The following is a 16313-nucleotide window of genomic DNA, read 5'->3' as shown; positions in this document are numbered from 1 at the left end:
ATTTGGAGGATAGTGAGTTATCAGGAAAGACTGGAAAAAGGTTGGGCTTTGAGCCTTGAATGAAGAGATCATCAGTGTTAAGATCTTTAACTTTCTCTTGTTTGTGAAGATTTGGAAAGTGATGTTGCGGGAGAGATTCAACATCACTGAAAAGGTGATCTGATCTGTCACAAGGATATGAACAGCCATTTCTCATTCAATGCACTATTTTCCAATTTCTCTCTACTTACATGAAGAAGAGCAGCGATTCTGAGTCCAGTGAAGAAGAAAAGGACAACAACAGGCTCAAGGTAAAAGTCAAAACCAAAGACTCAGATGGTTTATAGATTAATGTTGTGAAAACCTGTGAACGGGTCACAGAGGGAGAAATGTTTCAATTTAATCAATGGACTTAATCGATGCAGGTTTACATCAAAAATTGTAGGTATCTAGGAGTGAGTTATAAAGATACAATCCAACAAAATTGACAATCTATATTGAGAAAAAGGATCGAAGTTGCCAGTTCTAATCCACCCCATCACCATTCCACCTCGAACCTAACAGAAGATCGTAACTGTGTACTGTGGTGGCAGAGTGTCGGAAGCTCAAAGACTGGTCGGACATTCTCCATTCCCCACCGGCCTTCCGGTCTCAGCTGTTCCACTATGTGGAGTAGTCACATGGAGGCCAAAGGGAAGTAACGAGAATGAAAGGTAGGATTGCCCCAGACAGTCTCGCACATTTCTTAGTGACTGGTGGCAGAGTGAGTTTGAGGTAGGTGTAACTTTTGGACTTCTTGTTTATAACAACAACTTGCATTTATAAAGCGCCTTTCACATAGTAAAACGTCCCAAGGCACTTCACATGAGCGCAATCCGACAAAATTGACACCGAGCCACGTAAGATATCAGGACAGGTGACCAAAAGTTTGGTCAAAGAGGTTGATTTTAAGGAATGTCTAAAAGGAGAGGAGAAAAGTGGAGAGGTTTAGGGAGTTCCAGAGCTTAGGGCCCAGGCGGCTGGAGGCACGGCCACCAATGGTGGAGCGATTAAAATCGGGGATGCTCAAGAGGGTAGAATTAGAGGAGCGCAGAGGTTTATTTAGGAGAATTATTCACTAATTGTATTGAGTTCCTATTTGTTCAACATTTTATCTGTATTTCAACCAATTACTTTTGAACATCCTTGTGCAACCTCTGGTGTAAATGACATGCAAAATATTTTTGTGTATTTTCTTGTTAAATGTTTAGCCCAAATCGGTTCTAACACGAGGAAGCAGCACGCCCTCATTACACAACAGCATGCTGCGCAACACCATCTTTCAGCTCATGATCAACACACTGGATCCCATGACTGAAGGTAAGTGACTGGTACACCGTGACAGCTGGCTATTCAGCAACTGGGGACCTCACCAAATTGGTTGGCTTGTGGTTAGCAGACTATGTCAGAGGCATTGCCTTCATTGAAGGTGGGCTATTTATTTTTCTGCATCTGCTGAACACTCGGATGCAATGATCATAGTTCCTGGTGATTTGGCTCCTTGTCAAAAATTAAAGCAACAAGAAATAAGATTTTGCCTTTGCAGCAAAATTAGTTCAATTTTAACTCGAATGGATCGACTGTTCATGACAGTGAAACTCACTGAAATAGCCGATTGCATCCTGCAGTCAGATTGTGACCTTATGTCCCCCCGGGGTATCACACTGCACTGATGGAGGATCTACTTTCCCCACTATCAACAAAACTCTGACTGGAACCAGTTTGGTGGAAGACAAACCTGCCGATTGCTCCCTTGCTTTGACAAACTTGTCCTACAGCCAATATCTAATTGTGCCGGCAAAGGTCTCCTATCTTTCTCTGGGAAATGGGAGTTGAGAAGGAGGAAGAAATTGGAGTGCCAGTATTCAATGATTTGCTCATTTATCCAGATTAAGTCGAGAGTTTCAATGCACTGTGTTTCATTCCATGGACGCTAACCTGGAGAAAGGTTTAATTCCACAACCCAGAATCAACCCGAGAGCTGAACAAGTTAATATTTATCTGGGTTGAAGATCAGCTGAGGCCCAATGCGTCTTTAATAAAAGGCCAATCCCAACAGGTCTCAGGACTCTGTTGCTATCTCTCTTGATCCAGTGGCCATTACATGGCAGCAAGCTAATAATGGTTGACTTGCCCTCCATCTGCCCTTCCCTCTAATCAGCACCACATAAGAACATAAGAACATAAGAAATAGGAGCAGGAGTAGGCCACCTGGCCCCTCGAGTCTGCTCCGTCATTTAATAAGATCATGGCTGATCTGATCATGGACTCAGTTCCACTTCCCTGCCCGCTCCCCCATAACTCTTTATTCCCTTATCGCTCAAAAATCTGTCTATTTCCGCCTTAAATATATTCAATGACCCAGCTCTGGGGCAGAGAATTCCACAGATTTACAACCCTCTGAGAGAAGAAATTCCTCCTCATCTGTTTTAAATGGGTGGTCCCTTATTCTAAGACTATGCCCCCTAGTTTTAGTTTCCCCTATGAGTGGTAATATCCTCTCTGCATCCACCTGTCAAGTCCCCTCATTATCTTATATGCTTCGATAAGATCACCTCTCATTCTTTTGAACTCCAATGCGTATAGGCCCAACCTACTCAACCTATCTTCAGAAGTCAAGCCCCTCATCTCCGAATCAACTTAGTGAACTTCACTGAATAGCCTCCAATGCAAGTATATCCTTCCTTAAATGCTGAGACCAAAACTGTACGCAATACTCCAGGTGTGGCCTCACCAATACCCTGTACAGTTGTAGCAGGACTTCTCTGCTTTTGTACTCTATCCCCCTTGCAATAAAGGCCAACATTCCATTTGCCATCGTGATTACTTGCTTTACCTGCATACTAACTTTTTGTGTTTCATGCACAAGGACCCCCAGGTCCCTCTGTACTGCAACACTTTGCAATTGTTTTCCATTTAAATTATAATTTGCTTTTCTATTTTTTCTGCCAAAGTGGATAACCTTACATTTTCCCACATTGTACTCCATCTGACAAATTTTTGCCCACTCACTTAGCCCGTCTATATCCCTTTGCAGATTTTTTGTGTCGTCCTCACAATTTGCTTTCCCACCAATTTTTGTATCATCAGCAAACTTGGCTACATTACACTCGGTCCCTTCATCCAAATCATTAATATAGATTGTAAATAGTTGAGGCCCCAGCACCGATCCCTGCAGCACCCCAGTAGTTACTGTTTGCCAACTGGAATATGACCCATTTATCCCGACTCTGTTTTCTGTTAGTTAGCCAATCCTCTATCCATGCTGCTATATTACCCCCAACCCCGTGAACTTTTATCTTGTGCAGTAACCTTTTATGAGGCACCTTATCGAATGCCTTCTGGAAATCCAAATACACCACATCCACTGGTTCCCCCTTATCCACCCTACTCATTACAACCTCAAAGAACACCAGCAGATTTGTCAAACATGATTTCCCTTTCATAAAACCATGCTGACTCTGCTTGATTGAATTATCCTTTTCCAAATGTCCTGCTACTGCTTCCTTAATAATGGACTCCAGCATTTTCCCAATGACAGATGTTAGGCTAACTTTCTGTCTGCCTCCTTTTTTAAATAGGGGTGTCATCAAACAATCTCAACAAAAGCTTCAAATTCTCAATGAAATGTTGACCTTCTGTCTCACTCATGTGTCCGTCTCCTTTCTTACTGTCAAACCACCTCTGGCCCCTAAATCCCTCTGAAGGATTACCAACTCTGCCTTTCAAAAATAGATAAGCAGAGATTGGAAGCTAAGCAGATAAGGTGTGAAAGTCGCAGTTGCTGACAAGGTCCTGCAAACCAGGCAAGTGTTGAAAGCTAATACAAAAGCAAAATACTGCAGATGCTGGGATCTGGAATAAAAGCAAAAAATGCTGGAAATCTCAGCAAGTCAGGCAGCATCTGTGAAGAGAGAAACAGAGTGAACGTTTTGGGTCGATGACCCTTCGTCAACTGGAGAGTGTTAAGAATCTGTTTTTTTCCTAACAAGCACTGAAAGGGGGAGGGGACGATCAAACAAAAGGGATGGTCTGTGATAGGTTGGAAGCAGGAGAGATTAGAGAGATAAAAGGGATGATGGCCCAAATTCAAATGGTAATGCCAGGAGTTAGAAAAACAGTAGTCCAGATAGGGTGTGAATGGCAATTTCCTGCTCTTGCCCTGAACTTGAAAATGTAATTCACTTTGCATCCAATTTCCACCCTTCCCTCACCTTCACATGGACCATCTCCAACTCTTTCCTTCTCTTCCTCGACTTCTCCGTCTCCATCGCTGAGGATAGGCTTTCGACCAGTATCCACTGACTCCCACAGCTACCTGGCCTACACTTCCTCCCACCCCTCATTCTGTAAGGTCCCCATTCCATTCTCCCAGTTTCTCCATCTCCGTCGCATCTGTTTTGATGATGCCACCTTCCATACAAGTGCCTCTGACATGTCTTCCTTTTTCCTCAACAGAGGATTTCCCTCCGCCATGGTTAACATGACCCTCGACTGTGTCCGTTCTATTTCCTGCACCTCTGCTCTCACCCCTTCCCCTTCCCCTCAGAACCACGATAGGGTTCCCCTTGTCCTCACCTTTCATCCCACCAGCCTCCACGTTCAATGGATCATCCTCCGCTATCTGCAGCGTGATACCAACACTAATCACATCTCCCCCCCCCACCCTTAACGTTCAGAAGGGACCACTCCCTCCGCGACACCCTGGTCCATTCCGCAGTCACCCCCAGCAACCCCTCCCCTTCCCACGGCACCTTCCCGTGCAAGCGCAGGAGATGCAACATCTGCCCTTTTACCTCCTCCCTTCCCATTATTCAGGGCCTCAAATACTTTTTCTAGGTGAAACAGCGATTTACTTGTACTTCTTTCAATTTAGTATACTGTATTCGCTGCTCACGATGTGGTGTCCTCTACATTGGGGAGACCAAATGTAGATTGGGTGACGCTTTGTGGAACACCTCCGTTCAGTCCGTAAGCATGACCCCGAGGTTCCAGTCGCCTGTCACTTTAATTCCCCGCTCCACTCTCAGTCTGATCTCTCCGTCCTCGGCCTCCTACACTGTTGCAATGAAGCTCAACGTAAGCTCGAGGAACAGCACCTCATCTTTCGTTTAGGCACTTTACAGCTTTCTGGACTCAACATCGAGTTCAACAATTTCAGAGTGTAACCGCTGCCAATCTTTGACTCCACCCACCCCCCCAGAGCCTGTTTCTTTCTTTTTTTCTCCTTGTCTCTAATGGCAGTTGGTCATTATCCCACCATTCACACCCTATCTTGACTAATGTTTTTCTAACTCCTGGCATTACCATTTGAATTTGGGCCATCATCCCTTTTGTCTTTCTAATCTCTGCTGTCTTCCACCCTATCACAGACCTTCCCTTTTGTTCTTCCTTCCCCTCTCCCTTTCAGCGCTTGTTAAGAATCTGTTCTTTCTGAACACTCTCCAGTTCTGACGAAGGGCCATCGACCGGAAACGTTAATTCTGCTTCCTCTCCAGATGCTGCCTGACCCGCTGAGATTTCAAGTGTTGAAAGCTGCCCAGCTCCTTCCCATTCCAGCCTTACAAAGCACACCTTACTCGATCACACCAACAGAAAATCTCACTGCGGCAGATGCATTTATTAGAAGCCCTCGGGACAAGAACCATTCCTGTCCAGAACGTGGACTCAACTCCACCAGGATCCTTTTCAACAGTCTTAGTGAATATGTCTCTTTGTCTCGGAGTTGGACAAATTCTTAGGGAAACAACAACTTGTATTTTTATATAGCGCCTTTAACCGAACAAAACGTCCTCTAGGGTTGCTAATTCGGACCGGACGTATTCCTGGAGGTTTCATCACATGACCTCCGCCCCGCCCCCAAGCTCTCGTCATTGGTCGCCCGACACCCACCCTCACAGCACCTGCCTTGCCACGGCCAATCGGAAACCGAGTGGACTCCTCCTTGCCTGATTGGATGCTTCATACTGTTAGACTTTTCCCATCTCCAATATTTTTATGACAAACAAACTAGAGTGTTGAAAGAATATTTTAATAAATGCACAATTTTTAAAACCCCTGTGATTGTTCTCCCGGGATTTTGCTGGAAGCAGACTCCTGGAGATTACCCTATAATTCCTGGAGGATTGGCAAGCCCTACAACGAGAAGCTGCCAGCAAGGAAGTCACAGCAACAAAATACAAAACATCTCCGCAATGACTCACTCGGTAATCTCTCTCTGGTTTGGAACGCAAGCGCACCGATCAGGAAGGGCCCGAGGGCACTGCTGTGGTAGCCGAGTTCCGCTGGGTGATCAGAGCGAGCGCCTGGGGGGAGAGGGGGAAGCAGTCGGCCTCCATTACCGTGCCACCTAGTGACTCCTGCTGGTGGGCCTGTGTATAGACTTTGGGTGAGGAATCGGGCCCCTCTGCGATGCCCTGCCCCCATGGTAAACAACCCTCTTAGGTCAGAGATAAAGAAAGACTCGCATTTATATATCGCCTTTCCCAACTTCAGGATGTCCCAAAGCGCTTTACAGCCAATGAAGTACTTTTGAAGTGTAGTGACTGTTGTAATGTGGGAAATGCGGCAGCCAATATACGCGTAGCAAGCTCCCACAAAAAAAATGTGGTAATGACCAGATGATCTGTTTTAGTGATGTAGGTTGAGGGATAAATATTGGCCCCAGGGAGAACTCCCCTGCTCTTCCTCAAACAGTGCTGTGGGATCTTTTACGTCTCCAGAGAGCAGACGGAGCCTCGGTTTAACATCTCATGTGAAAGACGGCACCTCTGACACTACAGCGCTCCCTCAGCACTGCACTGGGAGTGTCAGCCTAGATTATGGGCTCAAATCACTGGAGCGGGACCTTGAACCCACAACCTGCTAACTCAGAGGTAAGAGAGCTACCCACTGAGCCAAGGACAACACTTGGAAATTGGTCCCAATGTCTAGCTGGTTGAACGGTCCACCAGCGCAGGTCAGGCGAGGGAATGGGAGGAAATAAAAATCACTGAGTGCAACCCTGGGAACCGTTCTCCCTCTTTTCTCAGGTTTTTTTTTAAACAGGGGATTAAGTTTAACATCTGGAGCGACGAGATGGCAAAACACCTTAAGCATGGCCAACATTGCTGGGACCGCAGCCTCACATGTACAAAATATCGAAAGGAACTTTCTTGGTTACACTGCCAAACATAAGTAAATTGGACTTGGGGGGGGAAAAAAACACAAGTGCCCTGTCCATTTATCTCTGTTTTGTGGTCAAGAATTTATTTTCAAAACACATGGTTAGCAGTAGATCTTAATATTGACTGTGATTAACCTCTCACAAAATGGAGCCATTTGCAGGACGTCAGGCCATTTTGAGAAAGATGGTTCAGACGAGGATTACCAACCCTCCAGAATTGGCCTGGAGTCTCCAGGAATTGATTAATCTCCTGGACAATGTTACAAGCAAACCCGGGTGAGGTTTGGGGGGGAGGGGAGGGTCAGGTGATGAAATCTCCAGAAATACCCCAACCAGAATTGGCAACCCGAGTTCAGACAGAGGACATTTAACGCCGGTTCATACCCGGGTGTGCGAGGACACTTACAGAGTCAATGTCTGAGGCAAATCGCGGCACCATTTGTGCGACCTTTGCATTGTTTACACCAGAGCAACCAGAATTGTTTCTTTGATCATTTTTAAAATAAATGAGGTTGAATTTCTGGGGTGTGTCATGTCCCAGAGACCCCTCCTGGTGCTCTGCCTGTTTAAGAAAGTCTGCAAAAAGCTGGCGGAGTCCATCTTTGGGGTCCGCATTGCATTCATCCCAACATTCTGCCTCCTGGGAAACCAGCTTCCCCCTTGCAGATTGCACTCAGTGTCTGGGACATAAAGCGAACCGCACCCTGCAACTCTCAGCAATCTGCATCCCGGAATATCGAACACTCTGAATCCCAGGACTCAGAATCTTCAGCAGATTCAATTCAGCGAGCTCCAGATGTGAAAGTTATATTTTTGTATTCCATTGTATTTTGGTTTACCAAGGAAGCTGTTTCTATAACAACGCATCGTTAAGGAGAGGCAGCTTTTCCTCATCCCGCCTGCCAGTTTTTGACGCCTCTGCGAATTGTAATGTGCAATGGGTACATAATATAACCAATTACCTGCCCTGCATTGATCAGCGGGGCTCCTAGTATTATAAAGGAGGATAAATGAATGGACCACCAGCTCTATGTTGCTCAAACACATTGCATTGGCAGTAATGTCAGCAACCAGAGAAAATCTTCCACCCCCTTTTCTCTGACCATATCTCTTACTTCCCTCGCTCTCGAACTTCATCTCATCGTTTGTGAAGCCCGACTCCGATCTCCAGTGCCCCTTCTCTCCTAATCTCGACCTTGTGTGACCTGGGCTTTGAACTCTGGCCAACTGAACAATTTGCTGGGATGAACTCGGTCAGTTCACTTCAGAATCTGGAAAAACTCAGGTGACCTTAAAGTCTCCTCTTTCCCAAAGAAACAACCTCAATTCCTAAGCAGTTCCTTAATAGTTAAAATCCCAATAATCTGGCAACAATGCAAAGCAGTGCCAGCAGAAGCCTTGCATTTTCACACCGGGCCCCAGTAAAATGTTTGTTCCCGCCCGACACTCATCAATGATGGCTCCAGAATTATTTTTTAATTAGTAAAATTGTGGGTCAATGACTGGTAGAAAGGAATTTATTTTGTTGGTTGGAATTTGCTAATTAATGAGAGTTTGTCTCGGTTGAGGAGTCCTCGCTGTTTGAGTTTCCATCTGAAGTGACCTTCAACTCATTCCTGGTAACTTTGTGCTTCACAAGCCTCCCAGTCCCAGCTGTCAGATGCGTGTCAGGTGAATGAAAGTTCTGGGGTTTTAATCAGATTTGCTGAGATCTGGAGCAAAGCCGGATCACGGCGGTGAGTCGGAGCTCAATCAGCTTAACACCAAGGGGATAAGTTGATTCCCAGCATGCTCCTCCTGTTCCAGGTGGACGTTCCATGGGAAGACAGCAGCCAATTGAATCAAGAGCTGGTTGTTTGCAGTGGGAAGTCCATGTGCTACTCCTTACCAAGTTACCTGGGCTCCGCTTATGAGGAGAGATTACATAAACTAGGCTTGTATTCCCTGGTATAGAAGGTTAAGGGGTGATTTGATTGAGCATTTTAGGATTTTGAAAGGAATTGATCGGGTAGATAGAGAGAAATGTTTTCTGCTGGTGAGGGAGTCTCGGACGAAGGGACATAACCTTAAAACCAGAGTCAGGCCATTCAGGAGAGAAGTTAGGAAACACTTCTTCACACAAAAGATGGTGGAACTGTGAAATTCTGCCCCACAAAAAGCTGTAGATTCTAGCTCAATTAATAATTTAAAATCTGAGATCGGTAGATTTTTGCTAGCCAAGGGCAATAAGCAAGATGGAGCCAAGACAGGTGGACGGAGTCAGGATGCAGATCAGCCATGATCTCACTGAATGCACAACAGGCTCGAGGAGCTGAATGGTCTCCTGTTCTTTTGTGATCAGGCCGCATATCCGGGTGAGGTAAAGTGCTGAGAATTGTCAGGTTTGTCCCCCCCCAATCAGTATCAACCAATCCAGGTCAGTTCCAGCAGGGGTTATATGCAGAGTATTGTCCCGTCTACTCTACCCCAAGCAACATACCTTAATTCTCCTCTCCCCTTAGAAGAGTGTGCCCTATTGCACCAGTCTCATGTCCCACACCACCAATTCTCAGAGGGACAGGCTTCACAAATCAAACCCACTGCAGCCCATTCACACTCCAGGAGCTCGGGCTGGACTGTGGGGGGGTGCAGGCAAGTGGTTTGCCTCAGTTGTTCATGCGGGGTAAAGAATGGCAAATGGTAACATCTATCCCATGGTCTCTCTGAGCGAGGCGGACATTTCACCACCAGTTTACGATGAATTGTGGACAGTTTCGTCCTGTGGACTCACCCGGAATTGGGTAAAGATTGGAGCAAATTCAGGTCCGGCTCACAGCAGCAGAGAGCAGTTACTCTGAATGGGATTCTAACCCACTTCACCAACCAATCCCTCCAACAACGTCATGCCCAGAATGTTCGAAAAGCCAACCCTTTAATTGGGCGCTCTGCCTATCCATTGAAACGGGTAGAATCAGAAGCTGCTTATCTGACTGGGTACTTTGGATATAAAATTAAAGTTCTTTACTGTCACAAGAAACCCACCGACCATTTTAACAAGATGGTCCTTAATATCGTTTTGTATACTGACTGCGGCGTAGCCGACGTAATTTAAAGTTGCCTCCTTTAAACTAATTGGACTTCGCATATCAGCGGTTTGGTGTTTTGTGCCAGTTTTGACCCTCCATGGATTTTAATCTCAGGCAGGCACCATCCTGAGGTCAAGTACAATAGATTTTCAAAACTGAGCTGTAAGGGCTGTATTTCAGGGTGAAAGTCAGGGGCTGAGTTACGGAGAAAGTTGGGGCACTAACAGAGCCAACTGGAGTGAATGGTTCTGACCCTGATTGAAGTTGCTGCACATGGCGATTACAGAGTGGCTTTGTCAGAAACCGAGGCGCACACACCTAGTTGGATGGGGAGTGTGGCTTGATCGAGGCAGGGTACTGTGAGCGATTAAAGTAAGGAAGTGACTAGAATAGAGAGAATTTAAGAATAGAGACAGGAGGTGTGAAACATTGGGAGACCATGAAGTCAGGTGCGATCACAGACTGCTGTCCTGTTTCTGATGTCGGCAGCAGGTTGATGCAAAGTTTGAGAGTTTCTGATTAAGTTCATTCTTTTGCTGTCAGCTCTTGATGTATATCCCTCCTCTGGTGCCAGTTTGTCCTGATTATTTTCATGCAGTAGAGATTATATCAGACGGGAATGTAAAACCTGCTGTATTCAAGATGGAAAAGGGTAAATGAGGAGGCTCCAGACATCCCATTTTGTCGTCAGCACCTCTCATCATTTACATGCCTCCATTTTCATTATTAGTAATTTTAGGATATATTTTCCACTGGGTGAGTCTAAACTGGAGGGAGACAATTAACCGCCTTCTCTTCTGTTATTATTCTTTTCTCTTCAGGTGTCAGCTGTGGCTCAGTGGCTAGCACTCTTGCCTCAGAGTCAGAAGGTTGTGGGTTCAAGTCCCACACCAGGGACTTGAGCACAAAAATCTAGGCCAGTGTAGTGCTGAGGGAGTGCTGCACTGTCGGAGGGGTGGTGCTGAGGGAGCGCTGCACTGGCAGAGGGGTGGTGCTGATGGAGCGCTGCACTGTCGGCGGGGTGGTGCTGAGGGACCGCTGCACTCTTGGAGGGGTGGTGCTGAGGGAGCGCTGCACTGTCGGAGGAGCAGTACTGAGGGAGTGCCGCATTGTCGGAGGGGCAGTACTGAAGGAGCGCTGCACTGTCAGAGGGGCAGTACTGAGGGAGCGCTGCACTGTCGGAGCGCTGCACTGTTGGAGCCTATTGCAGGTGCCGTCTTTCAGATGAGGCCTGTCTGCTCTCTTGGGTGGATGTAAAAAATCCCATGGCACAATTTCGAAGAAGAGCAGGGGAGTTATCCCCAGTGTCCTGGCTAATATTTATCCCTCAATCAACATAACAAAAATAACAGATTATCTGGTCATTATCACATTGCTGTTTGCGGGAACTTGTTTGTGCACAAGTTGGTTGCTGCGTTTTGCACATTACAACAGTGACTACACTCCAAAAGTACTTCATTAGCTGTAAAGCGCTTTGAGACATCCAGTGGTCCTGAAAGGCGCTATAGAAATCCAAGTCTTTCTTTTTCTTTTCACAAGTTTAAATTTTGCTCACTGCCTCAAATAGGTGTACGGAAAGTAGCGGGAAAGTTCTCGTTAACGGGCTGTGCTAAGAAATGTATGCAGGGGCAGGATAAAATATTAAGCAAACCTTGAACTCTGGTTCAGATCAGGGTCAGTCATACAGAAGAAGGTTAAACACAGCGAGTAGTTAGTGTGTAAAGGAAAACAGTGGCAGATGAGGGAGGTGCATAGGATGTGGTTGTCACTCTTTATTGAACCCAACTCCCACTGGCAACTCCAACCCGGCCCAGCACAAGATGTTTCAATCAGGCAGGAGACCAGGCTGGATTTTCATCGACTATGAATGGGCAGAAAATCTAATTTACATTGGTTCATAAATCCATCTGCGCCAGACTCAGTGCCATTTATCTTTATCTGTAAGTGCGTGTGTTTGTATTTGTACACTGAATGTGCATGGGTTTGTACGTGTGTGAACATCTATGTATGTCTGTGTACACGTGTATGAATCTTCATGCATGGCTGTGTATATCTGCAAATTATCTGTACCAGCGTGTGAACATGCGTGTGTTGGGTGTGCCTGTGTATACTGTTGTTCTTGTGTCTGCGTGTGGTCAGGATGTCCCTGTATGAGAGTCTGTGCCTGTTCCGTGTTATAAGGATAGTCTGATTTGTTGCTGTTGATACAGTTGCACTAAGTGCCAGAGCTAAGTTTCCCACATTACAGACTTACATTACCTGGCTGCAAGATGTGGATAAAGTGCTTTCATCTGATTTCTATCTAATCTGTTTTTGAAATGGTGACAGTGTATGGGACAGCTGCAGGTTACTTAACATCTGGATTCTGGTTGTATTGTGTGTGAACATCCTCCTTAGTTCCTATGGGATTTGGGAATCTGCTTGGAGCTGTCTCCCTGGCCTGTATCTGCAATGATTGAGACCAAAGTATTGCTGGTTAGTGCAGGGTCCGAGTTAAACGGTTTGTTCCCGATGTTGGGGAAGTCCAGAATCAGGGGACACAGTCTAAGGATAAGGGGTAGGCCATTTAAGACTGAGATGAGGAGAAACTTCTTCACTCAGAGTTGTTAACCTGTGGAATTCCCTACCGCAGAGAGTTGTTGATGCCTTTTCATTGGATATAGTCAAGGAGGAGTTAGATATGGCCCTTACGGCTAAAGGGATCAAGAGGTATGGAGAGAAAGCAGGAAAGGGGTACTGAGGTGGATGATCAGCCATGATCTTATTGAATGATGGTGCAGGCGCGAAGGGCCGAATGGCCTAATCCTGCACCTAGTTTCTATTTTCTAAATAAGTAGTGCAGGTTAGATCCTTGTCTGTTTAATCTCTTGTAGAAGGAGAGTTAATTGTAACAGTAGATTTCCCTTGAAGAGGTTCATAAGATAAATACGGCATAGGAGGCTAAAATATTTTTAATCTTCGCTCACCTCATCCAACTAGATCTTGGATTAATCTAAGATTCTGTTCCCACTACCCTGTCTCTGATTGAATCCTTGAATGATACAGCACAGGAGGGCATTCGGCCCATCGAAGAAATTCTGGACATCTGTTCTAAGTTGATCGTTCACTATCTTTAGTCCCGCCTCCCTTGGTCCTTGAAGTGGTGCTGTCAATTTACCTTCTCAAAGCCTTTCAATACTTTATAAGGTTGCTCTCACAGTAGCCTCTGCTGAAGGACTCGCACTGGTGTCTGGGCCCACTGGTTGTGTCGAAATCGGGCCTTAGCTGTAACCGTGGGAGACCTGCTTCTGCAGCAGCTCAGAATGATTCTCCATTGTGCGCCAAGTTGCTCAAACCGCTTCAAGAACCTTCTCCATTTGTAACATCTCTTTTGTTTGCAGTGAAGTTTAAGCAGAAGGCTGAAGTAATGAACAGTTTAGCCAAGGGCACGGGAAGGTCAAAAGATCAACAAGGAAACACAATGAAAGGTGAGACACCGAGGAATGTGTTAAATTTGGCGAGAGGCAGAAACATGTGAATAACGGGGTCACAAACAGAGTCCAAGCAGAAGCATGTTTTCTTTTCTGAAACGTGAGATTGAGCTGCATTCTTGAAACACATACGGGAACTGCCACATCACAGATCCTGTCATGTATATTCAAGGCTGAGATGGATAGATTTTTGAACTCTTGGGGAATCAAGGGATATGGGGATCAGCGGGAAAGTGGAGTGGGGGTCGAAGATCGACCATGATCTTACTGAATAGCGGGGCAAGCTCAAGGGACTGAATGGCCTCCTCTTCCTGTTATCCCCAGTTTCCAACTGTCCATGTTGTCACTGGCAAAGCGCTTTCCAGCAGCTGTGCGAAAACCAATAACAGAACAAGGACAGGCATTCTGCTAAGTGAACAGCGCAGTTCTGAGACGTCCCTTGATTCGTGAGGTGCTGGCTGTATCATCCCTTTCTTTTGGATTATCTTCCTTGTTTTCGGGATTCTTTGCTGGGCATACCATTCCCTGGCCAATGTCCTGGGCAGTCAATGCTCTCCCAGACTTGGTCAGTCAGGATTTGTAACCAGCCACCAGGTAGCCCTCGAACATTCACTGTCCAGTTCATCCCCCCCCACCCACCGACCGCCCCAGTCGAACATCCACTGGTGCCGTAGAGCCCTGGAAACCCTTGTGGGAAGTCTGTTGAAAGAAAGCTGAAGACACTGCTCTTTCTTGAAGTCGTTCTAATTTTCTTTCGCTTAACTTAAGAACTAAATAAAAGACGACTTAAGTACATACACAGACACATTAGCGATTGTGCCTGGAGTAACACATCCAGCTTTCTTGGAAGGACTGCACTTGCACGGAGCGCTCTTTGTATCTGAATTGCATTCTCACCTCCGGTTGTGGATGGTTACCGTGAAGTAAAATGTAATCAGTAGCTCCATCAATATTGTTTACTTGCCTGCACTGGCCTACACTGTCTCCTCAATTTATCCAATGTCAGACCTTTAAAACAATAATATTTAGGAGTGGGTTGCCCAAATAGTTTAAGTACCATCCTTTCACCTCTGCGATCTTAGTCTCTATATGACATTGCAAGTGTGTTGCGTGAAATTAGATTGCTAATCCTCAATCCAGATACTAGTTGGTGTACGATTAAGGCATAAAACTACATGCATTAAGGCACAGACTAAGGGAGGGCATAACAAAGGCATGTGATGGGAATGGAAATGCCATCATGAGTATTTGGCAAAGTTTTGAGGCAGAGTAGCAAGTATTTTGTTAAGACTGTTCTCAGTGGACTGTGTTTGCTCACGAGGTTGTGAATGTTTGAGCTGTGGCAATTCAGGCACCCATGTTAGCGTCAGGTGTTCCCAGGTAACATATAGTCAGGTCAGGTGCGGAGTGACGCCTCCTCTGCTCTGCCCAACACTGCGCCATTGCCCCAACACCAGCAGTGTGAGATTTTCATTCTCTGCACCAGCAATCTCCGGGAGATTACCAATCAGTAACAAATTAGAGACAGTTCTGTGCTGTGCACACACACACATAGGAACAGAAAGCCTTTCAGCTCCTTGAGCCTGTTCCACCATCCATTGAGATCATGGCTAATCTGTATCCTAACTCCATCCACCCTCCTTGGCTCCATACCTTTTAATATCCTTGGCTAGCAAAAATCTATCAATCTCAGATTTAAAATTATTAATTGAGCTGGTATCTGGAGCTTTTTGTGGGAGAGAGTTCCACACTTCTACCATCCTTTGCATGAAGAAGTGTTTCCTAACGTCTCCCCTGAATGGCCTGGATCTGATAAGATCGCATTCCCTTGTCCGAGACTCCACCACCAGCAGAAAAAGTTTCTCCACCTGCTCGATCAATTCCTTTCAAAATGTTAAAAATGTCAATCAAATCATGCTTATGCCAGAGAATAGAAGCATAGTTTATGTAATCTCTCCTCATAATCTAATCCTCGGAGCCCTGATAACAATGTGGTGAATCTACGCTGCGCTCCTTTCAAGGCTAATATATCCTTTCTAAGGTGCGGTGCCCAGAACTGTGCACAGTGCTCCAGATGTGGTCGAACTAGACCTTTGTATAGCTGTAGCAAAACTTCCTCCCCTTTATATCCTAGCCTTCTAATTATAAAGGCTAATATTTAATTAGCCTTTTTGATTATTTTTTGTACCTGACTACATTTTAGTGATCTGTATACATGGACCTCTAAATCTCTTTGGATGACCTCAAACGTACCTGTGTTGAAATCCATCTGCCACAGTTTCATTCACTCACTTAATCTATCAATGTCTCTTTGTAATTTTATGCTCCTGTCTACACTATTTACTATACCACCGATCTGTAAACCTGGATATGTAGCTCTCTATTGCGTTATCGAAGTCATTAATAAATAGTGAATGTTTGAGGTCAATGCTCCCTCTTACTTTTTTGAGGGTGTGCCGCCTATGTTTCACGCACTGCGCGGCACTGGCAGAGAGGTACACTATTCTTTGCATTTTTGTATGCTCTTTCCTTTAGTTTTATGTTATCTCTCACCTGGCTTTTTATTTGGTAAGTAGAGCTCTTCCCCCTTAGGGG

The 16313-nt window shown here is 45.5% G+C and overlaps 1 protein-coding gene across 1 annotated transcript in view; it reads left to right on the top strand.

Moving 5' to 3' along the window:
* slc24a1 (solute carrier family 24 member 1) overlaps nucleotides 1-16313 on the top strand; it is a 40203-nt gene that overhangs the window by 14806 nt on the left and 9084 nt on the right. Inside the window, exons 2-4 of the mRNA XM_070859124.1 lie at nucleotides 237-290; nucleotides 1230-1338; nucleotides 13629-13715. Coding sequence (XP_070715225.1) covers nucleotides 237-290; nucleotides 1230-1338; nucleotides 13629-13715 — 250 coding nt within the window. The remainder of the gene's footprint in view (nucleotides 1-236; nucleotides 291-1229; nucleotides 1339-13628; nucleotides 13716-16313) is intronic.

This window comes from Pristiophorus japonicus, chromosome 17 (genome assembly GCF_044704955.1).
Source record: "Pristiophorus japonicus isolate sPriJap1 chromosome 17, sPriJap1.hap1, whole genome shotgun sequence".
In the NCBI taxonomy this organism is placed as follows: Eukaryota; Metazoa; Chordata; class Chondrichthyes; family Pristiophoridae; genus Pristiophorus; species Pristiophorus japonicus.
This window is presented reverse-complemented; position numbering and strand designations above follow the sequence as displayed.